The sequence below is a fragment of the Chenopodium quinoa genome, unplaced genomic scaffold, assembly GCF_001683475.1.
Source record: "Chenopodium quinoa cultivar QQ74 unplaced genomic scaffold, ASM168347v1, whole genome shotgun sequence".
NCBI lineage: Eukaryota > Viridiplantae > Streptophyta > Magnoliopsida > Caryophyllales > Amaranthaceae > Chenopodium > Chenopodium quinoa.
The window spans coordinates 1,979,063-2,003,788 of NW_018742418.1; the positions used below are offsets into that span (position 1 = coordinate 1,979,063).

Here is a 24,726-nt window from a genome sequence, read left to right on the forward strand (position 1 = left end):
CTTTGGAGAGCTACGGTGTAGTGGAGTGAAAAATGAGATACTAAGATTGGAGAGGTGAAAGCGGTATTTTGAGGCATGAAGATTCGGAAACACAAGGGTATGAGCTGCATTGGGATCGAGAGTGATAATCTGGTGGTGATTGAGGCAATGAGGAAACGTTTGTATGGCTCCAGTTCCTTTCATCTGATTATAAAGGATATTCTAGATTTTTTCTTCTTCTAATTTTACTAGTGATTCATGGTCTTTTGTAAAGCGAGGGGGTAATAATGTAGCTCACACATTGACTTACTTTTAACCATGAGAGTTTGGCCAATGGGTGTGGAGTGATGTAATCCCTCCTCGCATTTTGGAAATTTCTTTGGTTGATCTAGTTGGGTTTTTTTTTCAAAAAAAAAAAAAAAGTATTAAAGTTGTTACTTTCAAAGTTATTCACTAATAATTTTCTGTTTTACACAGATCACTAACCAACTCATACAATTCTACACTTGTTAGTCTGCAACTGCATTTATAATAAAATGTAGGTGACCGTCAGCTGATGTTAAAACCGCAAAGGTAACACTACCTATACAATTGCATAGTTCACACTTTACCTGACACAATTAATTTGCCATAATGGTCACGACAAAAGAGTCATCCTAACCACAATTTTTTTTTGGGGAAAACTCATCCTAACCACATTTAAGACATGTTACCCTACTTTCCTTTCGTTGGTTGTAAACTCGGTTTAATTAATGTAATTTTAGCCGTTTTCAAATTTTTAAAAAACAATAAAAAAAAAACCAAAAAACTTACAAACAAATTATACAAGCTTTGGTGTGTGAAGATAGTATTTGAGAAATGAAAGTGTAAAGATGAACTAATACTCCGTACTTTTTAAAACAGGTTTACTCTAAACCCTTAATAGGTCTGCCCCGCCCCATAATTAGACGATCGTATAAAGACTCGGCCCATTTATTTATTAGATGGATCTAACCCATTAATAACTGTGGCGGGTCATGGCTTTTAATAGGGATCCAAGGCGTCCAACCCATTGAATTGCTCTATTGAAGCGCATTCAACGTTCTCCATTGAAACGCAGTTGCCGTTCTCCGTTGAATCTAGTTCTTGTATCCCCCATTGAAGCAGCTTCTGAGGTAATTTGTTTGTATTTGTTATCATCATATCAAATATCCCTAAAATTATGAGATAATTGAATCAAATTTGGTTGCTAATGTATAGCACAACACTTTAATGTTAGGATTCAACTATGAAATCAGAGCTCTTTTCCCTGGGCCCAGGGCTGCCGCCCCTCCTGCCCTTCCTCAGGGACGGGCCTGGTTAGTGATGATGATCTATTGACACGCTTCCAAAGTATGAAAACTCGAAGAATGCTTTTGCAGTTTTTTTCCCATTTTTTTACGATTCCGAACCCACACATCGGAATTTCTGGATACTGCCACTGCCCACTATGAGGAGGGTGATTGAATTGAAGCACCTCCAAACATTATTGATAAATGATTTTATGTGGGTTTTTTGAATTTCATTGAAATGGGAATTTTGAGTTCTTGCATATGTAATTCTATATAATGGAAAGTGTGTAGGGACATGATGTAGACGGGATTTAGTCTCAGGTCTTGGGTATCACCCCCGAACAATTTAACTAACTAAGAGGTATACTTAATTTGGGGATTTGATGCATAAACTAGTTTTGAGATCACAGAATTTCATTATGTTTTGATTTTCAGTTTACAATTGCTACTTGCAATGTCATTTGATAGTGAATGGATGTCAGTCTGTCCTAATACATTGATTTTTCAGTGAGATAATATTTCGTTTTAACAAATTTCATTGGTTTTGAAAGTTTGAAATTTGATAATAAAGATCAGAAGGTTGATATTTTATTTTATTTTTTTGAATAATTGGTGATTATCTTTAGGATATAAAGGGAAGAATTACATTGTTAACAATGAGAGCTTCAATGAGGAAGTTGATAGCACCTCAAATGAAGCACCTTCAACAAACAACACCCACTGCAACCCTAGCTCCGATCCCTCAGCTTGAAGCCGCCTTCCTCACCCCTTTACCCACGCTTTCTCTAACCTCACCAACCACGCAATCCCAGCTCTTAACCTTCCTCAAGATACACCTTAGATCTCCAATCACCCCGCAAACTCTCCTCCATTTCCTCAAGAACAAGCTGCATTACCACCCAAAATTCACCCACCTTGACTTCCATATATTCCAGTGGGCCAGTACCATTGATGCTTATCGCCATGACCATCATACTTACGAATGGATGATCAGGACCCTTGCTGTTTCTGACCGCTTTGATGCCCTCCGAGTATTGGTCCTTGATATTATGCCCTCTAAACCTTGCCCTTGCTCTGATGGGATCTTTTGTTGCCCAAGGTTTGAACCTATATTTAGATTCGCCATCAATTCTTACTGCAGAGTTGGGAGACTGAATGATGCTTCACTTGCTTTTGATATTATGAAAAAATTGATTGATGGGAAGCCTAGTGTTGCTGTTTATAATATTTTGATTCATGGGTTTGTCAAAAACAGTCAGCATGATAAGGCATTGCGCTTGTATGATCAGCTTATTCTGGATAGAGTTAAGCCTGATGTGTTTACTTTCAATATATTGATTAGTAGCTATTGTAAAAGTAATAGTTTTGGCTCAGCTTTGGAGCTGTTTAAGGAAATGCGAGCGAAGAGTTGTGAACCGAATGTGGTTAGTTTCAATACTTTAATAAAAGGGTTCTTTAAGGAGAGAAATTATGAGGAAGGGGTTGCCATGGCATATGAGATGATTGATATGGGGTGTCAAATTTCAACTGTAACTTGTGGATTTTGGTGAACGGGCCTTGCAAGGTAGGGAGAATGTTAAGGGCATCTGAGTTGTTGATTGATTTATCAAGGAAAAGAGTTTTGCCAGATGGGTTTGATTGCTCTGATCTTTTTGAGAGCCTTTGCAGTGGATCAAATGCAATTAGAGCATTAGAGGTTGTGGAGGAGATGTGGAAAACAGGGAAAAGTCCTGGCATCATTGCTTGCAGTACTTTGGTAGAAGGTTTGAGGACTGCTGGAAAGGTAGAAGATGCACTGAGGTTCGTCAACAAGATGCTAAAAGAGGGTATTGTATTGGATAGTGTGACTTTTAATTGTCTTCTAAAAGATGCTAGTCATTTGGGAAGAACTGCTGAAGCTGATAGATTGAGGTTATTGGCTTCTAGCAAGGGTTTAGATGCTGATGCTGTAACCTACAACATATTAGTTGCAGGTTACACAAGGGAAGGTAAAACAAAAGAAGGAGAGCTCCTGGTTGAGGAGATGTTGGACAAAGACTATATTCCTGATATTGCCTCCTACAACAGATTGATAGATAGGCTGCATAACATTTGAAACTTTGCTGGTACAGGGCAAAATACAGACTAAGGTAATCAGGAGGCACATGACTAACATTTTTTTTCCCACCTGCATAATGCTGAATAGCATGATTGAAATGGCAAAAGGCTGTGGAATGAATGGCTCTACAGAAAATAGTATTTGAAGAGAGAAAGTGAGAATGGTGACAAAAAGACAGAATTACAGGTTTATAGCCTTTTCACCTCTCAGCTGCTTACGGTACCTTCCTCGCTCCCTTCAACCCCTAAATAGATCTCACCTCAAATCCTTCTCTTTCTTTTGTAGTCTAAAATGTGCTGATGATTCAGTAGAAGGCAAGAAGAGCAATCATCTTCAAAGCCAGTGCCACTTGCTTTTTGTCAAAGGTAAGGACTCTCTTCCCTATGCATGCTTTCCTCTTTTTTTTTTTTTTTTTTTTTTTTTTTTTTTTTTTTTTTTTTTTTTTTTTTTTTTTTTTTTTTTTTTTTCTCTCCTGACGTTGCTTTGCTTGGTTATTGTTTGCTACTGTCCGGGATTTTCTATAGTGGGACTAGCTATGCGGTGGCAGATAAGAACAAAGCAAAGTTTCTTGTGAAGTGGCACAGCATCCTCTGAAACAAAAAAATAGAAATCGAGTCAACTGTGCAAGGGAATCTCATATTGCAATTCTCTGAGGTTGGTCTTGATCTATTGCATAACTAAGGTACTCAGTTGGGTAGTGTTATAAAGAGTTAATCTGTCCTGTTTTTGACGTACTGGAAAGTAATCTTCTAGTTATCTTTATCCCTGATTTGTGTTCAGGGGTTTGATATGTATTGTTGTTATCTTTGATAATTATAACCCAAGGTGAGCTTTAAGAATTAGAAAGGCTGTCAACTTGTCAAGTTAGTGTAGGTGAAATTTGGTCGGCGTGATTAATTGCTGGGTAATTTTTATAATGGATAATCCTTTCATAGACTTGTAAATGCACTTTTGGGGGAAAGTTCATGCAGAGAACATATCTAGTTAGTATAACAGCACTGAATTGTTCAAAGATTTGATGCAAGAGCTCATGGGCAAGAAGATTTTCATTATTAATCAGGAGCTATCACCAATACATTTGATTATGAACCAACTATTTTGCTCTATTAAAAAAGAAATGATAAAAAACAAATTGCAGCTATTAGAGGTTGGATATTTTCAATTAAAAGTGTTGATAACAAGCTGTAATCTGTGAAACAGAAAATTCAGTCCATAACTACCTTGACAGTTGAAGGGTTTTTTTTTGGTTATACTTTTTACAAGTATTATTTATTTAATTATCATTTAACATAAGTAGATATTGGTTTTGAGAGTATTCTGAAGTTAACTAAACTTTATGGGCGAAGTAGAAACAGTGAGAGATCACTACCTCAGTCAAAATTTAAAGCTAAAGCATTGCCTACTTTTCTTTCTTCGCAGTACTAATTACTAAGGCACCCGTGACTGATATATTCAAGTACGGAGATCATTGAATGGATTGGCACAGCTGAATCTGAATGCAGGACCTCGTTCTCTTCCGCCATAGTGAAATAGTGATGATTCAATCTTTGCCTCTACAGTCTGCAGTCTCGGTGTCCAGCTGATTTAGAATTAGCACAATTTAATGATGATGTTTATGTGGAATGGTTGTGTTTTCAGAAGGAAGAACAGATGGATGATGGCCATTGTCCAACTTGAAGTTGACATACACCTACTGACCTACATACTACTATAGCAGGGGAGATGTATCGATATTGATTTGTGGGCATGTTTTTTATCCCGCGTATTTAGAAAACTACTTGTCATTTTCTATCCGTCATACATTTCCATTAATTTGTGTATCTAAGGTATATTGGTCGCTAGAAAATTATAAGACCGGCTGATCCATCCTACAAAACGGATGGGCTTGAACAAGTTTAGAAAAAATTGAATATTTAGACAGGCTAGTAATAAATACCTTAAAACAAAGATTTAAGGCTTATTATGGACAAATTGTCAAGTCCACATAAAAGGGCATGGTTTTGCTACATAAAGCATGTTAGACCAAAAATGAAAGTTACGCTCGGCCTATTTCCCAACCGAACCGGCAAACGATTTCCTTTAGTTTGAATCATACTACAAGAGTAATTGGCCAGTGTAGCTGGACTAGGTTGCCCCGTGACTCCGTGAGAGATTTTGATCTGGTATTTTGATAAAAATTAGATCAAATCGCTCTGTAAAAGTTTTCTAACTTCTTTTTTTATTAAAAATAAGTAGCCAACTTATTTGGAAATATTGACAATTAGCTTTGGATGACTTTTAATACATGGTCGAACAATTATGATTGGCAAATGGTTTTTTACCAGCTTAAAAGCTAGATTTTGACCCAAAGTGAAATAGATGCTCCTAATTACTTTTCAAAATGGCGTTTCAAACTAAATTAATTTATTTTAATCCCTAATAGATAAGATAAAAATAAAAAAACAAATAGTTGGTGGAATTACCAAGTTAAACAGCCAAAAAACAATTTGCCAAACAAAACCAATAACTTGCAAGTTATAAGACATAATCAATTCCCAACTAATTTTAGTTAGCAGTATTATATCAATCACCCTTATTTCACAAATCTAAATTTCAGGGCACAAATATGATAAATATATTGATCAAATTTGTATGAAAATAAATATATTCGTTACTTTAATGGCTATGTTTTGACTTTTTCAGTATTCACATGTTATACTTATCACATAGAAATTTCTGAATTTCATCTCAATATATGATATCAAATTATATTAATAATTAAAGATACTAATGATTAAAGTTGTGTAAATTAACAAAGGTAAAAGTCAAAACAATTTACTTAAAAGACAGATGATAAGATGATTAATAATAGTGAGCCCAACCCACTCCTTCGTTGCACTTGTCCAAGGGCCCATTACTGATTGCTACTGTTTGGGGGCCCATTATTGATTTCTAGTGATGGGCCTTTATTGATTGCTAGTGATGGGCCCATTTTGAGTAATTCAGCCGACACCTCAATTTGTGGTCTGTAGAGTCATAATCTTGAAAATTGTGGCTATATTTAGCATTTTAAAATTCAATGTGGGCCAGAGATTTAGATCTTGCCATTTTTGGATAGTGAAGTTATACAGGTATTTCACTAATCTAAAGTCTTCTTCACATTGACAAACTTAAAATAAGTACGGACATCAAACACAAGATTTTATAGCCTTTGTTATATATTTTATTAGATTAGATGAGGTTACTAAGATACGGGAATATGGAAAATTTTAGACAATTAATGTATATGAAATAATATTTAGGATCGTGATTGTACATGTTAAATTAAAACAATTACATAAGTTTTATATCATTAAGAATTTTCAAATTTGTTTTATTGTGTGTAATTAATTGTTACTAGTCCGTATCGTTTTCCTTGTTTCTAAGAGACATTTACACTGGTGTTAAGAGAGCTTTTAATGACATAAAATACGTTTAGTGAATTGTCCAAATCACCATAAATTTCAAAATAGAGGTCGAACATAGAACTTTTTGAATAAATATCTTTCTTTGCTCGAAAGTTGTTATTCAGCCTCTATCAATGAGTGATTAAGCGTTGATTAGGTATTATCATTTTTTAACAGAGGGGAAAGTGATCTTTCTCATTTTAATCAAGCATTTTCTATATCAAATTGAGAAAATTTTCCTTAGAAGAAAGAGAAAAAAATTTGGTGAACCACCTGACATTCGAAGTCTATTAGACACCAATTGCTTTAAATTCGAGTAAATCGTGTCCCAACACCCAATTGAAAGGAAAGCTCTCCCTTTCAATGTTGTTGAATTCTAAAATTTCATAGTTAAGACCATTAATAGGAATTCTCATGTAAGTTATCAAAGTGAATTGCAATTTGTGTATTATATCTTCTAGATGGAATATACAATAGTAGTGGACAAGAAGTCCTGTTTAAACAAGGGACTATAAAAAGATGTTTCAAATCAAAAGCATGCCAAACAGTATACGTGGAAGAAGATGACATATTTTGAAAACCACCTATTTCAAAAATAATGATGTTATGAAAATCTGTTGCATAACATACAACATTGATGAGGAATTTGTAATTGTGAAAACTGACTTCTAGAGTTCTTGACCTGGCAAAGCTTAATCAAGATTTTGTATAAGCTATTCATGCTAATTGTATTACTAGTCTTAATTAATTACTTGTTTAAATTTCCAACTTCTAGTTTGTTGGCGTAATTGTAAGAATATGATATGAATATATTTTTGCCTATGAACAACCCGCACAGTGCACAAGAGTTTCATTTGATATGTTCAAATTTGACTTTTTCTATTATTACACTTTTTTTTTTTTTTTTTTTTTTTTTTATTTTCTAATTTGAAACCCTTAATTTGAAGAGTTGATAGGTGTAAGATTAACCTATTCATATAGTAATTTCTCATACTTTGTAACTTTTTACAGTGCCTACTAGCTATCTAGTGGAAGACATTGATGTTCAAATGTATCAATTAAAACATGCGTAAAAGACAAATGAGACAAATAAAAAAAAATTAGAGTATTAATAACTATTACGTCCATTTTGGAATATATAATTGACGCGCACTCTTTGAGCACATATAGTTTAAGAAAATGTTAAAAAGACCGTAAACTAAGTTGTTTAAATACTTCGTATAAAGTTTAGTGTATTCATTTCATGTTGTGAGGGGAAAAAACATGCATGTGAGGGTGGGAAAATAAGTAAACCCTTCATTTTTTTAGTGCCTCATTGGGAGTTTTGGCACTATATATTAGACTTTTTTAACCAATGTTTGTGAATCATACATAAATAAAAATATGATCTTGTGGGTACTTGTTGGAATCGTCTCAATGAGTAGATTATTAATATTCAATTGTTATAATTATAGTTACTATCTTAATATCATATTAATAATTAAAAATATTATTGGTTAAAATTTTGCATCAACATGTATATCATGTCACTATAGAATACTTAAAAAAAAAGTACTCTGTATTAAATTAATGAAAAAAATTATGTATTGACATGTATGCAATATACTTATATACATGATTATTTATAAAATGGAGAAGGTGCATGGAATAAAAAAAAAAGGATACGGAGTAATATTAATAACCAAGTCTGCGGCGAACATTGGATAACTTGTAACTAACTGTCACTCAATCAATAACATGCGCTGCTCAAACAATGACATTTAAAAATTGGTTGCATGGCTTATCGAATTGATTATATTTGGTAGAACTTGGAAGCTTACTTTAAAAACCTTCTACACTTTCCGGATGGGAATTGGCTAATTAGTAATTAGATAACTCTTTTCTTTTTTATTCATTTCATAATAATTATTTTATCAAATTTTTAAAAATGACACACTTATCATGTTCTACAGCTTTTTTTTTTAAAGTGATACACTTATTCTTTTGGAAATTCCTTACATTTTAATAGTATAAATATACGCATCAAATGGTTTTCATTGAGAGTGAGGGATAGCTTAAGTGGTTAGAGCGTCCCTCCTGATTTCAAGAGATCTTGGGATCAATTCTCATCACCTGCCCTTGTGACTCTTTAAAAAAACAACAAAAAAAACCAACGGTCCTCATTAGGGGTAAGCAAAAATATTCCAAAACCGGAACTTGTAGATCAGGTTTCGGTTCCGGGTAATAAAATTTTAGACCCGTAACATGTAGGGTACCCTCTTAATACAGGTTCCCTCTAGGGTACACGAAATCGGAACCTATCATTTAAGCCCAAATATAAAAGTTTATATCATTTAGGAACCTACAAGTTCCGGTTCTGGTTCCCAATTTTTAGGAGCCTGTTGAACAGATTCCGATTTTGGTTCCGGTTCTCATTTTTAGGGAACTTGTTGCAACAGGTTCCGGGTCCTGAGATTTTTACAAGGTACCTTGCTACGCTCACCCCTAGTCCTCATTCTCTCTTACTTTATTATTACTCACTTCTTAGTGATCCTCACTCCCTCTCACATCCCTTTACTTTTTAATAAAATAATAACCCATAATTGTTTTTATTATCTTGTTCACCCCACTAACATTTTATTTTATTAAAGTTAATATAACTTTTTAAAACTCTATCCCAGTCAAAATGAGTCATTTAATAAAAAACGGAGGGAGTACAACACTTTCCAATTTGGTAAGTACTCACTATTATTTTATTATTTATCTCTCATTCTGACCCTACTTATATAAATATTTTACTTCGTATTATTTCTCTCTCTTACTTACCCACATATACTACTTTTTATTATTTTTTTATTCAACTAATAATTAAATATATCTTCACTAACTACTTGATATACTATTATAAATTTCACTATATGCTCCTTACTCTATAAATTTCCTAAAATTTTGTACAAAGTCTATTATTACGAAATAAAGAGGGTACTCCATAGCAGTATTTTGCTTGACTTTTTCCAAACAGCTTATAGTTTGCTCCGAAAGACAGCTTCTCCGATTTGTTGACTACTATTGTTTGAATCTGTACATTGTGTAAACAAAATTAATCATTGATCTAACTTCTTTTTTTTTTTTTTTTTTTTTTTTGACATTATATTTTTTTTTGAAAGGTCACATGTACAAAATTCACCCTTAATTAAAACTACATTTGTCGGTTTTATATTTTAAATTGATCTCTTAACACAAATTTTCATAGTACATACTGAATTGGATTGATCTCTTGTCCAATCTCCAATAAGATGAGAGTAGTATGATTGTATGAGACCTTTTAAATTAATAGCGAAAATATTAAAACAAGTGAATAAATATGAAAAATTCACTTTTAATATGTCTTTAGTAGATTTGATTATGTGGGAAAAAGTTCAATTTTGTTAAATTTAACTTATATTTGCCACACTTTATTTATTTTTGCTAAAATATTGTTTAGCTTGAACCATTATTTGCTCATTTGTTAAACTTTGCAAATGAATTTTGAATTAAACTCATTTTCATTTAACTTTGTTGATTATATTAAGTAGATGAAATTAAAGCCTAAGTTGCAACTACATTTAAAAAAATAAAATTCTTGTATGAACATTTTTTGCAACTTATTATTTTTATCGTATGAACATTTGAATTAATTTCTTGTATGAATGGGCAATTGGACCATTAGTATAATTTGGATCAGTTGGTGGGTGACAATAGTAATTGCCAATAATAAGTCATAATTAATTACTCCGTAGATAAATTCGTAAAGTGGTTAATAATCGAGTACTTGTTTAATCTAGTTGGTCTTGATAGTGATGTCACTTATGTGTATCCTACTATATCATGTATCGATTTTTTATTTATCCAAACCTCTATCCACAAGGGCCCCCCTCAATTCACAAGTTGATTTTGCTTCACAATTTTCAGATAAATAGGGCCAAACATTTACAAGTAATTTTAAATAAAAAAATATCATTTATTTTCATACAAAACCACTAACTTTTTTTTTATATTATATATAGTGAGCCAAAAACTTTGTCACCTCTTCATTATTCAAAAACACTTTAAAACAAGAAAGTGTAGAGAACAACTTCAATTCATTTGTTCTTTATAATAATAAAAGGAAAAGAAAAAAAAAAGAGAAAAGTTGAGGATGAAGACATGAAGGAGCAAGGAGGTGAAGGATCTCCAATCCATGGAGACCTCTTAGAGGAGGTCTTTGCCCGTGTGCCCCTCATTGATCTCGCTTGTGCATCTCATGTATCTAAATCATGGGAATTTGCAGTTTCATCTTCTTTGGTTCATATCAACAAACCTAAACCGTGGCTTATAATTCAAACCCAAAACACGACATCCCCAACCAATGCTTATGACCCGCGCTCGGGTACATGGGTTGAACTTGTTGTTCAACCATCTAATCATATCAAACCCCTTCAGTCCTCGGGGTCCTCCCTTTTTTATGAACTCTCTTCCGAGGGATTATCCTTCTCGGTGGACCCCCTTCACCACACTTGGCACCGTATTTCCTCGCCAGGTGTATGGCGGGTGGATCCTATCGTGGCCGTTGTTGGGTCCCACATCATCGTTGCAGGTGGAGGGGCGATTTATTGGGACAACCCCCTCACAGTCAAGATGTATGACATGACAACCTCTCTTTGGTCCACTTGTCAATCCATGCCTAGCATCCTCAAGGATTCAACTGCCTCCACGTGGCTTTCCGTGGCATCCAATCAGCACAAAATGTATGTAACAGAAAAAGCTTCCGGGATTACATACTCTTTTAGTCCCAACACCAAGGCTTGGTCCGGGCCGTATGATTTACGGCCCGACCCAAGTGTCTATTTTTCTGCTATTGAATACGCCGGCGATGATCTTATCCTCGCTGGCTTAATAGGTCATGCCGAAAACGTGAAAAATCTCAAACTCTGGAAAATAAACCCGGAAACGATGGAATCAAACGAAATTGGGGAAATTCCAGCTGAATTATTGGAGAGATTACAAGGGGAGAATTCTTATTTATTATCTTCAATTACAATATTGGCAACTGAAAATTTAATTTACTTACACAATACTTCAGATCCATCAGAAATAATTTTCTGTGAATTAATTGAAGAAAATAATTGCAAATGGGGTAGTGTGAAGAATATAGTATTGAATGACGATTGCAAAGTAGGATCTAAAATGGTGATGAGCTGTGGTAAGGTTGGAATTGCTGATTTGCACACGGCAATGAAGTGTAGGAATATAAAATTTGTGGCAAAATCATAGTCTATAATAATCATGTAGGTGTAACATGTAACACTATATTAATATACTCCGTAAGTTTTATGTTTATATTAATAGTTCATATATAATCTTTATTATACTTGCTTATCTTATTCTCAACGTAAACTTCTATTATTAGCTAAGTACCTTGTTATAATAAGTTATAAGTCAATGTTTTTGAGGTATATTTTTTTTTGGAGTAGGTGGTGAGATATATGAAGGCTAGACATAGTATACAATGCATTATAAAGTTTATTGAGTTGGTGCGTGGTGAAAGTGATGGTACGTAAGGGTGGATTACTGGATTATATTAGATCTTCATTTACGATTAGTATGTCAAATTGATTTGGAAATGTCAATAACCCCTTACAACTCCCTTCAATAGACACTGATATTATCGTATTATTTACACAACTTGTTTCATTTCGATACAATTATTTATTACGAAGTATAGGTTTAAAGGCGTGAATTCGATTAGATGATCGATGAGCTCAACACTTACAAAAGTATCACCCATATGGACTATGTTCATATCCTCACGAACGAGATGCATAAAATGTGGCTGCTTTGAATATCATATCGATACTATAATCGAAACACGATTAGGTCAATTGTACAAAATTTGTGGCAATGTAATTATAGAAGATACCAGTGAATTTGTTTCCCACATAATATTAGGATTTTGTACAAATAATAGAATCGGACAAAATCTGTGTGTTCCGTGGGCAATTCTTTATGTATTTCCGATTGCAATACTGCTTAGATTATTGTTAACGTAAACTAAACTTCTGTTAGGTTTTACAGCAATTCAACAATAATGAATCACTTAAGTTTGCGGGAACAAAACCTAAAAACAGTGTGTAATTTCAACTAAATTATACAACAACCAAATACTAATTAAAGTATTACGAACCAAGCACTAAAATACCAATGAATTACAGAAATTCTAAAGATAACACTTATGTGAAAGATACTAAACTTGTCTTAATTCCAAGCCTTTGAAAATGAACATGAACATGAGAATACCGATGACCACGTAAGTCTTAACCTTGATACTCTGTCTTAGGCGTGTATACACTTTCCTAAAGAGGTTTATTCCCCCCACAACGGTGCTTGGGTTCAATCCGAAAATCCTCTTTGAGATACAAAAGACAGCACTTCGTTCTTTGCACAAAGAGACGAAATTAGATGATCAAATTCACAAATTTGGCTAAAATTGATAAAGATTTCAACAAGAGTTTGCAAGATTCTTGAGAGAATAGATGAGGAGAAAAACTAGAGAGGAAGATGAAGAAGAAGGAAAACTGAAGAAAAAAAATCCTTCCTTCCTTTCGATTCTCATTTACAATAAAAGAACGAAGAAAAAACACAACCGCCACGAGCCGCGGGTGCGGTGGCTAGTGCCGCGGGCGCGGCAGCCTGAGCCGCGGGCACGATGGTCCACGCCGCGGGCGCGGACAGGGTGATGTGAGATTCAACCTCAGTTTCTGGAGATGGCTGGTCGCGGGCTTAGAGAGGGCTCTCCCCACCTACCGCGGGCGCGACCACCTCGGAGAGGGTTCTCCACATACACTCTAAATTTCTAACAATCCTCCCCCATTTAGAGTGTATACTTTTAAACTTTCTCCATTTATCAACTAAGCCACATCTCATGCATCTATGTCAATGTCCCTACGGATTGAATTGACACCTAGTACAACACACTTAACGATGATCATATCCCACGATTTCCATATGGATTGAATCACACGGATATATCCAACCATTCGAAGGTGAAGTACACACAAGACAAATCGAACTAATCATCACTTGCCACTTTTAAACAACCATGTGTCCGTATCTTTCATAAGTTCATCAAAGTCTATATGTCTATCTAGACTTCTTGAAGCGGCTAAACTTCGAACTTATATAGGTAGTCATATACGTAATAGTACCCTTGTGATAAGACGCCTTCATTTAGAGCTTCTCAACTCTAAATCTTTGAGAACATTAAATAATCGTTACCTTTCACATCACAAGTACTATAGCAATATGGGTCATTAAACATTGCTAACAAACAACAAAAATGCAATTTAACCACATTGAATCTAAGACTTGATGTTTCTTCAAGCGTTAGATTGGGTTTCACAAATCTGTGTTTTTGAACATAAACCCATTCCATTCAAAGCAAATATGATGGAATGCCTTGGCATTGCTTTAGTAAAACAATCCGCCAAATTCAATTTTGTAGGAACATAGTCAAGACTTATGACCCCATCATTGATAAGCTCTTTCACTAGGCTATGCCTAAGTGAAATATGCCGAGACTTACCATTATACACTTGACTATATGCCTTTATCAAAGCCGAATTCGAATCACAATGAATAGCTGCCGGTGACATTGGCTTTAGCAATAAAGGTAACTCAAACATGAGAATTCTCAACCATTCAGCTTCCTTACTAGCTGAAGCAAGATCAATAAACTCCGCTGTCATAGTGGAATCGGCAATGCAAGTTTGTTTCTTGGAAGACCATGAAATGCACCTCCCCCAAACATGAACACCCAAACACTAACAGAAGAGTCATCCTCTTTGTAAGTGATCCAACTTGCATCAGAATATCCTTCTAAAACCGAAGGAAATCAACTATAAGTCAAATCATAATCCAATGTACCCTTAAGGTACCTCAAGACTCTCCGATTTGCAAACCAATGATGTACACCCGGGTTACTAGTAAATCTACTAAGTTTTCCTACAGCCGATGCAATATCCGGTCTTGTACTCGTCATGGCATACATCAAGGATCCAATATCCTTGAATATTCCAATTGGGAAACCATTTTTCCTGAATTCTTAACCAATTTAACATTAGGTTCCATGGGGGTATTTACAGGACACTTATCAAACATATTAAACCGTTTGATCATCTTCTCAATATAATGAGACTGACTTAAAATAAATCTTCCATTGTCCCTAATAATCATGATTTCCAAAATGACATCTGCCTCCCCCAAATCCTTCATCTGTAAAGATGAGGATAAGAATTCCTTGATCAATTCTACTTGTTATAGACTTGTACTAAAAATAAGCATATCATCAACATATAGACAAATGATGACACCATGACCTTTGTCATCAAATTTTCTATATATACACTTATCTGCTTGATTCACTTTGAATCCAAAGGACACAGTCGTGTCATCAAATTTTCGATGTCACTACTTTGGTGCTTGTTTAAGTCCATACAATGATTTAACCAATTTACACACCTTATCTTCCTGTCCTTCCAAAACAAACCCTTAGGGTTGTTTCATATACACTTCTTCCTCTAGATCTCCATAAAGGAATGTCGTCTTGACATCCAATTGATGAATCACTAGATTATATACCGAATCCATTGCAATCAATAACCTTATGGAAGTAATTCCCTTGCAACCGGTGCATAGGTATCGAAATAATCAACACCATGCTTTTGCCTAAAGCCTTGTCTGGCTTTAAATTTCACTATGGAGTCATCCGGTCTCCTTTTCCTAGTGAAAATCCACTTGCAACCAAGATTTTTGCAACCGGGAGGTAAATCCTCTAAGACCCAAGTATTATTTCCCATGATGGAATCCATCTCATCATTTATAGCTTCCTTCCAAAAAGCACTATCTTGAAAAGTGATGGCCTCGCTATAAGTCTATGGGTCACTATCCATATTGAAACAATATGGAGTATTAGAACTAAGGACAACCCTAGAACCTTCAACTAAATAAACTATAAAGTCATCACATAAGTTCTTAGGTCTCCTTTCCCTAGTACTTCTCCTAACTTGAGGAGTTTCAACATTCTCATCATCGAATGTTTCTTCATGAGTTTCAAGTTGATCATTCAACTCCACTATCGCCTTATGATTGGCACTTATTTGTAGATCTTTTGGTCTACTCATTGATGAAAATCGGTTTTCATCAAAAATTGCATCTCTTGACTCAATAACCGAATGTATCGATATATAGTCATTTTGTTTTATTACATAGAACCTATAGGTTTTGCTATGCTTAGCATAACCTATAAAAATGCATTCCAAGCCCCTTTCACCGAGCTTTTTCTTTTTGTTGCCGGGCACTCTAACAATTGCCCTACAACCCCAAACCTTCAAATATTTCAAGTTTGGCTTTCTTTTGTACCAAAGTTCATAAGGACTAGATTGTTTTCCCTTAGTGGGAACCCGGTTAAGAATGTGACAAGCTGTCATCATTGCTTCACCCCAAAATCCTTCACTCAAACCAGAGTAAGATAACATGAAATTAACCATTTCTTCAAGAGTTTTGTTTTTCCTTTCAGCTACACCATTTGATTGTGGTGCATAACCCGCTGTAGTCTCTTGAATTATACCCAAAGATTGGAAATAAGCTGGATCAAAATATTCCCCTCCCTTATCGGTTCTTATTCTCTTAATTAATGATTCTACTTGCAGTTCTACTTCCCTTTTATACATATCAAACTTTATCAAAGCTTCATCTTTGGAGTGTAAAAGATACACATAACAAAACCTAGAATAATCATCTATAAAAGTAATCATGTATCTTTTATTCCCCAAAGAAGGAGTACTATGAAAATCACACAAGTCACTATGCATCAATTCTAAAATATTAGAACTTCTCTCAACCCTTTTAAAAGGAGTTCTAGTGATCTTGTTCAACATGCAAGTAGAACATTTATTAGGAGAAATATCACAAGGTGGAATCAACTCTAGTTTAGACATGTAATTCAACTTATTGAAATTAACATGACCTAATCTGAATGCCATAAATAAAACAAATTCACACCATTGTCATTACTAACATTTAAACAAACATCATCATCAAATACATACTTGTCTCTCAAAGAGAGTTTAAACAAACCATTACTTAAGTAACAACGACCTATAAATGTTGTACCTCTAGTAATAATACATCTATTAGCTTCAAACACTAGTTTATAACCAAGACAGTTCAGGGTAAGACCAGATACAATATTCCTACTAATTTTTGGAGCATACAACACATCCCTAAGAATGATTGCATTTCTAGAACTAAACATTAGCTCTACTTGTCCTCTTCGAGGAACCTTGATGGTTGAGTTATTCTCCATAAAGAGATCTTCTCCATAACCAACCTTGTGAAAGGTTTTGAACCAATGCTTCATCTTGCACACGTGCCTAGAAGCCCCCAAATCAATCCACCATGAGTGATCATCCTGCACCATAAAAATGTTAGTATCCGTTGCATTTAAATCCAAACCGGAATCAAATTCAACCTCATGTAAAGGATTACCTTTAGTGGATGGGTCATTGATATCGGAAGCACGGCCCTCCTTGGCTTTTTCCATTCTTTTCTTGAAAGAAAAATAGTCCTTCTTGCGGTGTCCAACCTTACCGCATTCCCAACAAGCGAACTTGTTGTTATTTGCTTTCTTTTTGGACTTTCCTTTGGAAGAATTATTATTCTTCCTTTTACCACTAGTGGAAGCACTAGATTTACCTTCCTCCACCATATTAATTGTGGATGTGCTAGGATTCCCATCCTTAGCATTTTCCATGGCCCTTATCCCCTCTTCAACTTGAAGATGGGTGGCCAACTCGAACAATGACATGTCCTCCTTTTTGTGTTTAAGCTCATGCTTCACACTTTTTTTCAAATAGCAGGTAACTTATCAATTATACTTGAAAAAAAAAATAACTCATCCATAGATATTCCATGTCGTTTCAAATTCCCATAGATTCGTTGCAATTCATGAAATTGGTCCATTATGGACCAACCATCAATAAACTTAAAATTATTAAAATTACTTACTAAAAACTTCTTACTTGACGCGTCTTCCACCATGTACTTTCCCTCTAAGAACTCCCAAAGCTCCTTAGCCGACTCAACATTTTGGTAGACACCAAAGAAGTCATCCTCCATACCATTCAAGATATGACCACGACAAATAAAATCATCGTTGTCCCATTTTGACCTCTCCCGAACATTTTCCAAGGTTTCATTCTCATGTTCACCAGGCCTTGGAGTACTAATGACATAGGCTACATTCAAAGATGTAAGAAGAAAGTACATCTTCTTCTTCCATCTCCGAAACTACACACCATCAAACTTTTTCAGTTTAACAAAATTTGTGGTCAATTCTTTCACACTAGACATGCTTGCTAAAATAAATTAAACCTCTTTATATTGTTAGGTTTTACAGCAATTCAACAATAATGAATCACTTAAGTTTGTGGGAACAAAACCTAAAAACAGTGTATAATTTCAACTAAATTATACAACAACCAAATACTAATTAAAGTATTATGAACCAAGCACTAAAATACCAATGAATTACAGAAATTCTAAAGATAACACTAATGTGAAAGATACTAAACTTGCCTTAATTCCAAGCCTTTGAAAATGAACATGAACATGAGACTACCGATGACCACGTAAGTCTTAACCTTGATACTCTGTCTTAGGCGTGTATACGCTTTCCAAAAGAGGTTTATTTCCCCCACAACGGTGCTTGGGTTCAATCCGAAAATCCTCTTTAAGATACAAAAGACAACACTTCGTTCTTTGCACAAAGAAACGAAAATAGATGATCGAATTCACAAATTTGGCTAAAATTGATAGAGATTTCAACAAGAGTTTGCAAGATTCTTGAGAAAATAGATGAGGGGGAAAAACCAGAGAGGAAGATGAAGAAGAAGGAAAACTAAAAAAAATCTTTCCTTCTTTTGATTCTCATTTACAATAAAAGAACGAAGGAAAAACACAACCGCCACGAGCCGCGGGCGCGGTGGCTAGTGTCGCGGGCGCGGCAGCCTGAGCCGCGGGCGCGGACAGGGTGATGTAAGATTCACCCTGGAGATGGCTGGATGCGGGCTTGGAGAGGCCTCTCCCCACCCACCGCGGGCGCGGTCCCCTCAGAGAGGGTTCTCCACATACACCCTAAATTTCTAACAACTTCGACTAATAGTACATACCCTAATGTATTGTTTGTCAATTGTCATAAATCCAGTGATAAGTTGATAACCTCATCAGTGGTCCTGTGGAAGTTTAATTTAAACCTTATACGTACAATATTTGCCGATGACATACAGTATGATGTAGGTTGGGACTTCATCAATTATTGAAGTTAGATCATGTTTTTTTTATTTATTTTTAATGGTTTTTTTATCAACGTTTTTCTGGTAGCAACAAATATCTTACAATATATTAAAAATTTTACCGATAGTTGGGATTTATTAGTGAAGAGATAGAATGTAAGTAGTATGATAGAAGTTTTTGATTTTTACCCACACTAGTTCACAATACGTGAACTTCTCTTATATAGCCAAAATTATGAAGTGTATAATAGTATGCATTATTGTACTACATGTAAATTATTGTACTAAGTAAAATTGCATTAACCGGCTAAAACTACATGCATGTGAACTTCAATCATCTTTGGATTTTTCTCAACACTCCCCCTTTGAACGTTCACATGAAATGGGATATGAGTTACCTCATTAAAAACTAGCTAGGTAAGACCCTATGGGATAAAAACCATAGCTAGGAAAAAAAAGTGCAACGTATTGTATTACATGCTTTGGTATATTGCCTCGTTAAAAACCTTGTCATGAAAAACCAGTGGGATAAAAACCTGATCGGAGGAAAATAAAAAGAGTGCAGTGCATATAATTCCCCTGATTTGTCGCATTCCAATTATGTGAACTGATTGCTCAAACTTCTTCGAAGGAAGTGATTTAGTAAACAGATCGGCAAGGTTGTCACAAGACTGAATTTGCTGGATATCTATTTCCTCATCCTTTTGGAGATGATGTGTGAAGAATAGTTTTGGGGATATATGTTTTGTTCTATCTCCCTTAATATAATCCTTTAGTTACTTGAGAGATGTGTTTCGGGGTTTTCTGGAGTGTCCTGCGGGAGAGTTACAATTCCAAGAATGCCCTTCGACCGCCTGTACCTGCAAAACCACGAAGACTCCGGTCGGGTGGAGCTCCGCCTCCGACGATCAAGTCAGTGATGTACGGGAGGAAGAAAGTGCGTAAAGCGTAAAATTACTTCTCGCGTAATGGGAGAATTCCGCAATTAAGATTGCTCGGTCCTTGAATCTGAATTCTGAGCAGATTGAACCGCCTGACATACGACCGGAGTCCTTCTCTGTCACCCTGCTGTATTGCCCCCAGATCGAGGCTTGTCTTTTTAGCCGGGATGCTCATTGAGAAGTTTGACGTAAACAAGTACGCCAAGGTCTTGAAGCTGTTGATGCAGCCGGCTGGTAAGTTACCGAACCACCGTTGGGCAATGCCCTTCAGGGTAGCCGGGAAGCATCGGCACCAGGCGACATCATCCAACCCCTGTAGGTACGTGAGGTTGGAATAAGCCATTAAATGATCTTCTGGGTTGGAGGTACCATCATAGGCCCCTACCAACACGTTTTTTATCTTGGCCGGCTGTGCCGCCTGGGTTATCTCAGGGGAGAACGCCAAGGGCTGTTCTCCCAACTTCAGCAGGCGCTGCTGCCAATCCATGAGTTGGAACGGCTACTGCACATTTCTGCCAAACGGACCCGTTTGGGTAAAAGGGGATCCACCCAGCCAATTCGGCGAACCAAATAGACTAGGCTGGATCACTTGTGGTCCAGACCGGGCGGAAGGTTCGCCCGTCTGACTCCCTAGACTCGTTCCCGTACGCCTGTTAGAGGTGTCACGGAAACTGTCCGGAAAGGTCGACGTTGAAGTCGACGCAAACGCCAGACTTCTCTTTTCTTGGAGAAACGTCCGGGCGTCAGAGAATATCTTTTTTGAACCATCCAGCTGCAAGTGTCGGATGGGTTTTCTGGGTTCCGCTTGCGGGAAGCGGAGCCGGTTTTGATCGAACCGGAGGCCACTCCCCTCTGGCTTTGGATGAGGGGTAGGGACCCGGTCTTTGATTGCCTTCTTGTTAGAAGGCTTCTTGGCCGGCTTACACTTCTTGGGAGTAGCTGACCGAATAAGGCTCTGGATTTCGCCTTTGAAACTATTCATGAAGGTCATGAGTTCGTTCCTTGTGACGGGAGCAAAGCCCTCTGCCGCCTGTGCAGCTCCAACCGGGTTGCCGGCTGGGTTGCTTGGAGCAGCTTGGATGTTTTCCCGTTCCTTCTTATCCCTGGAACGGGTGTGCTTGGTTCTGAAGGACCCGTCTGGGGCCACATAGGTGTCGAGTCCATACTCATCACCGCTTTCATGGTCCGTCTGGACCACAGGCTCGGCCGATGGCCGCCTATCCTGATCTGCTGGTACTGGGTTAGAAGCCATCTCAGAAGTACTCTCCCCACAGACGGCACCAAATGTTTCGGGGTTTACTGGAGTGTCCTGCGGGAGAGTTACAATTCCAAGAATGCCCTTCGACCGCCTGTACCTGCAAAACCACGAAGACTCCGGTTGGGTGTCGCTGATGTACGGGAGGAAGAAAGTGCGTAAAGCGTAAAATTACTTCTCGCGTAATGGGAGAATTCCGCAATTAAGATTGCTCGGTCTGGGTGTAAGTGTATTTTTTATTGTATTCAATGCCCCATTAATGAAGATTCTCCCACTATTTATAGTGGGGAGCATTGGTTCCCCATTTAGGGTTCCTAGGGCACGTGTCAGCAGGGGATTGTAGCCCTGCTGACCAATGGCAAGGTGCCACGTGTCGCTCAGCCATTGGGCCACGTGGCTGGGGTAATTTTACCCCAAACATTTGCCCCTCTCAGGTGCTAACGTGGCAAGGTGCCACGTGGCACCTGAGAAGAGAGCTGACGAAAGAGGTTTTTTTTTTTTTTTTTTTTCAAAACCCCTTCAAATTCTAACTGAAGGGGGAAAAGCAGAAGGGGAAGGGTCGCGCCCCTTCACCTTCCGGGACAACCCCTATAAATAGGGGAGGAAGCACACGAGAGCTCATTTACAAACTTCGTGAATTTTCTTGAATTTTGAGAGCATCCGGCATTTCAGAGCATCCGGTACTTGAAATTCAGAGCACACGGAGACTTGATAGTTTTAAGAGCAGCCGGTTTTCAGATCGCGTGTGCAGTAGCAAGCAAGCAAAAGTTTTTCGAGAGGGTACCTCAGAGAACCCAGCCGGTATTCAAACCGCCTGTGTCTTCGCAAGCATCCCCAAGAAATTTCTTGAGGTTTTCAACACTCTACTCTAGGTACCGCCTCTATTCTTTCTTGCTTTTCCATGTATTTCCGTTTGCGTCTTTTGCTTGCATTTTTGTTTACAAGTCCCATAGGTAGATGGACCCTTTATACCCATACCCGGACCATAGTTGTGAACTCAGCTGGTCAATTAGTACGGCTGAGTCTAGAATTGGATCTGCCGCCTCTGATCTTTGGAATTTCCCCTTTTCAACGCCTGTATCGACCGACTCCATGTCTGTGCAGGACACCATGGCCAGAATTAGGGGAACAGCTATGGACCCCAATTACAGAGGCGGGGACTCAAACGAGTTATCGCCTGAAAATCAAGGCCCAGACGGGGAGGTTAGAGAACCATCCGGCGGTACCCCCGCCACCCCCAGCGATAGCATTCTAGGCTCCTACAACAAGGAGACTTCTCCGGCTGAGGAGGCTGAGCAGCCAGAAGCTGCCAATGAGGCTCCCAACTCCCCATCCGGCTTGACGGTCGGGTTGAAAGCAGTAGCTCCAGCTACTTAACCGTGTCAGAAGATAGCAAGGAGGCGGAGAGGCCTTCGTGGCAAAGCCGAAACGACCCTCTCATGATCGCCGTCTCCTTGAAGGACCGCGCCCTCATGCGGTCTTCTCTACAAGACTTTATCACCAGGCGGCCGCTTGGTGAAGGATACAAGATGACCGTGCCGGGGGAATTCGGGACGGTTGTATGGGAAGATGACCAACCCAACGCTAACGGTTGGTTTGGATGCTACGAGGCGGCTTTTCTAGCCGTTGTCTGCTTCTCTCTTCACAACACAATCAAGGCCATACTTAGGGGGTATGGCCTAGGCGTTTGGCAGCTAACCCCGAATTCTTGGGTGAATATTTTAGGGTACATCGCTGCGTGCGAGATGCAGGGTCTCAACCCCGGCTGGGAGGCGTTTTCCCATATGCACTACCTGAGCCAGAGCCCAGGCGATTGGAGGGCCTGGTACACCTTGACAACTCACCCCCAATACATGATGACCTTGGACAAGCCGTCCAAATGGTCGGACTGGAAGAACCGGTTCTACCTGGTCAAGGCCCCGTCTGAGGAGGAAAACAAGGAGTACCAAACCTACAACCGGAAACCAGAGCTTATGGGGCAGAAGTGCCGGCTGCCCCTAGTTCCTGATAATGATAGGAGGGCCATTCTGGACTCCGGATTTTTTGAGTTGACCTCTACCTCTCTCTCAACCGGAGAGATAATAAGGGTACCCAAGAACTGGGTGCCCAAACACGAATTTTTCAAGGACGAGTGCTTCTTGTCCGCCTGTGGGCTTAGCAACATGTTTAAAACCAAAGGTTACGAACCCTAACCAGTTAATTTGATGCCGACTGACCTTTTTCTCTTGATTGCAATGTAAGATTCATATATCTGACCGGATGTACTTTCGTTTTGCAGAAGAAGCTAAGAAGATGCTGCCCACCGCCAAGACACCCGCAAAAAAGGCTTCAGATATCCGAAAGGAGAATTTGGAGAAGAAACTTGCCGCACAGGCGGCTAAGAAGGTTAGCCCGCCTGACCTTCTCTATGTGTGGCTTTGATGTTGTTTTAGCTAGTTATTCATCTAACCGTTTGTGGTCTTATTTTAGGATGGGGGTGTTATTCCCCGTTCCTTGCAAAAACAGATCCGACAAAGGCCGTCTGTTGAAGAACCGGCACTGAAGGTGCCGAGAACTGCTTCTACCGACCGGGCTACTACCGGCGGTAAATCAATAAAGACCCCAGGCGGGTCTAACACTGAGAAGGCCTTAGAGGCCACTCCAATAAGGACCGCAACCGGTACATCTGCTGCTGGAAGCCAAAAGGCTTCCCAAAAAGGTACAAACCCTTTCAACCTCGAATTGCTCGACATACCCATGCGGGTAAAATCGTACTCCTCTTCGCAGCCGGGAGATTCTCCGATCAGCCGGCTGTCCGTTGGTGGGGCATACGCAGCATTCTCACCGTCTGTTTCTGGTGCAGATAACTCACCACGCTGGTCGGACGCTGCTCAACACGCCCGGGCCATGCTGAAAGTCGTCCCCCGGGACAAGAAGGAGGCGATTCTTGGAATCAATACCTTCAATACCGACCAGGTTATGGTCGACATGGCCGACGTAAGTCACTGAGTACCCACCCGGCATTTAATTTGTAGTACACCCATCCGGTCTTTCAACTAATACCGGTTGTGTTGTTGTTGCAGGCACTGCTCTGCGTGAAGGGGCTTAAGAAGGCCTACATCCGCAAACAGGAAGAGGTAAGAAGAGCCAAACGTTCTGCGGATGACGCACATAGCGTTGCTCACTATTCCATGATTGTGCATGACTTAGAAACTAAAGCTATAATCATGCAACAGGCGGATCAGGTCAAGTCCCTCCAACGGGCCCTCTCGGAGCAAAAGCTCAAAATGGACAACCTCCAGGCGGCCCCGGATAACGCTGAAGACGAGCTGAAAAAGCATGAAGAGCCCCTCAAGCTGCTCGACCAGGCGGAGAAGAGCAGCAAACGGCTG

The 24,726-nt window shown here is 38.2% G+C and overlaps 1 protein-coding gene and 1 pseudogene across 1 annotated transcript; both read left to right on the top strand.

Annotated features, from left to right (window-relative positions):
- The first annotated feature begins 996 nt into the window (after positions 1-996).
- Positions 997-5,388, top strand: LOC110709057 (annotated as a pseudogene).
- Positions 5,389-10,818: 5,430 nt separating this feature from the next.
- On the top strand, positions 10,819-12,149 carry LOC110709065 (F-box/kelch-repeat protein At1g23390-like). Its single transcript, XM_021887278.1, has one exon. It carries the CDS (start codon positions 10,977-10,979, stop codon positions 12,081-12,083), a length of 1,107 nt encoding a protein of 368 aa, XP_021742970.1. The 5' UTR covers positions 10,819-10,976; the 3' UTR covers positions 12,084-12,149.
- The last annotated feature ends 12,577 nt before the right edge of the window (positions 12,150-24,726 follow it).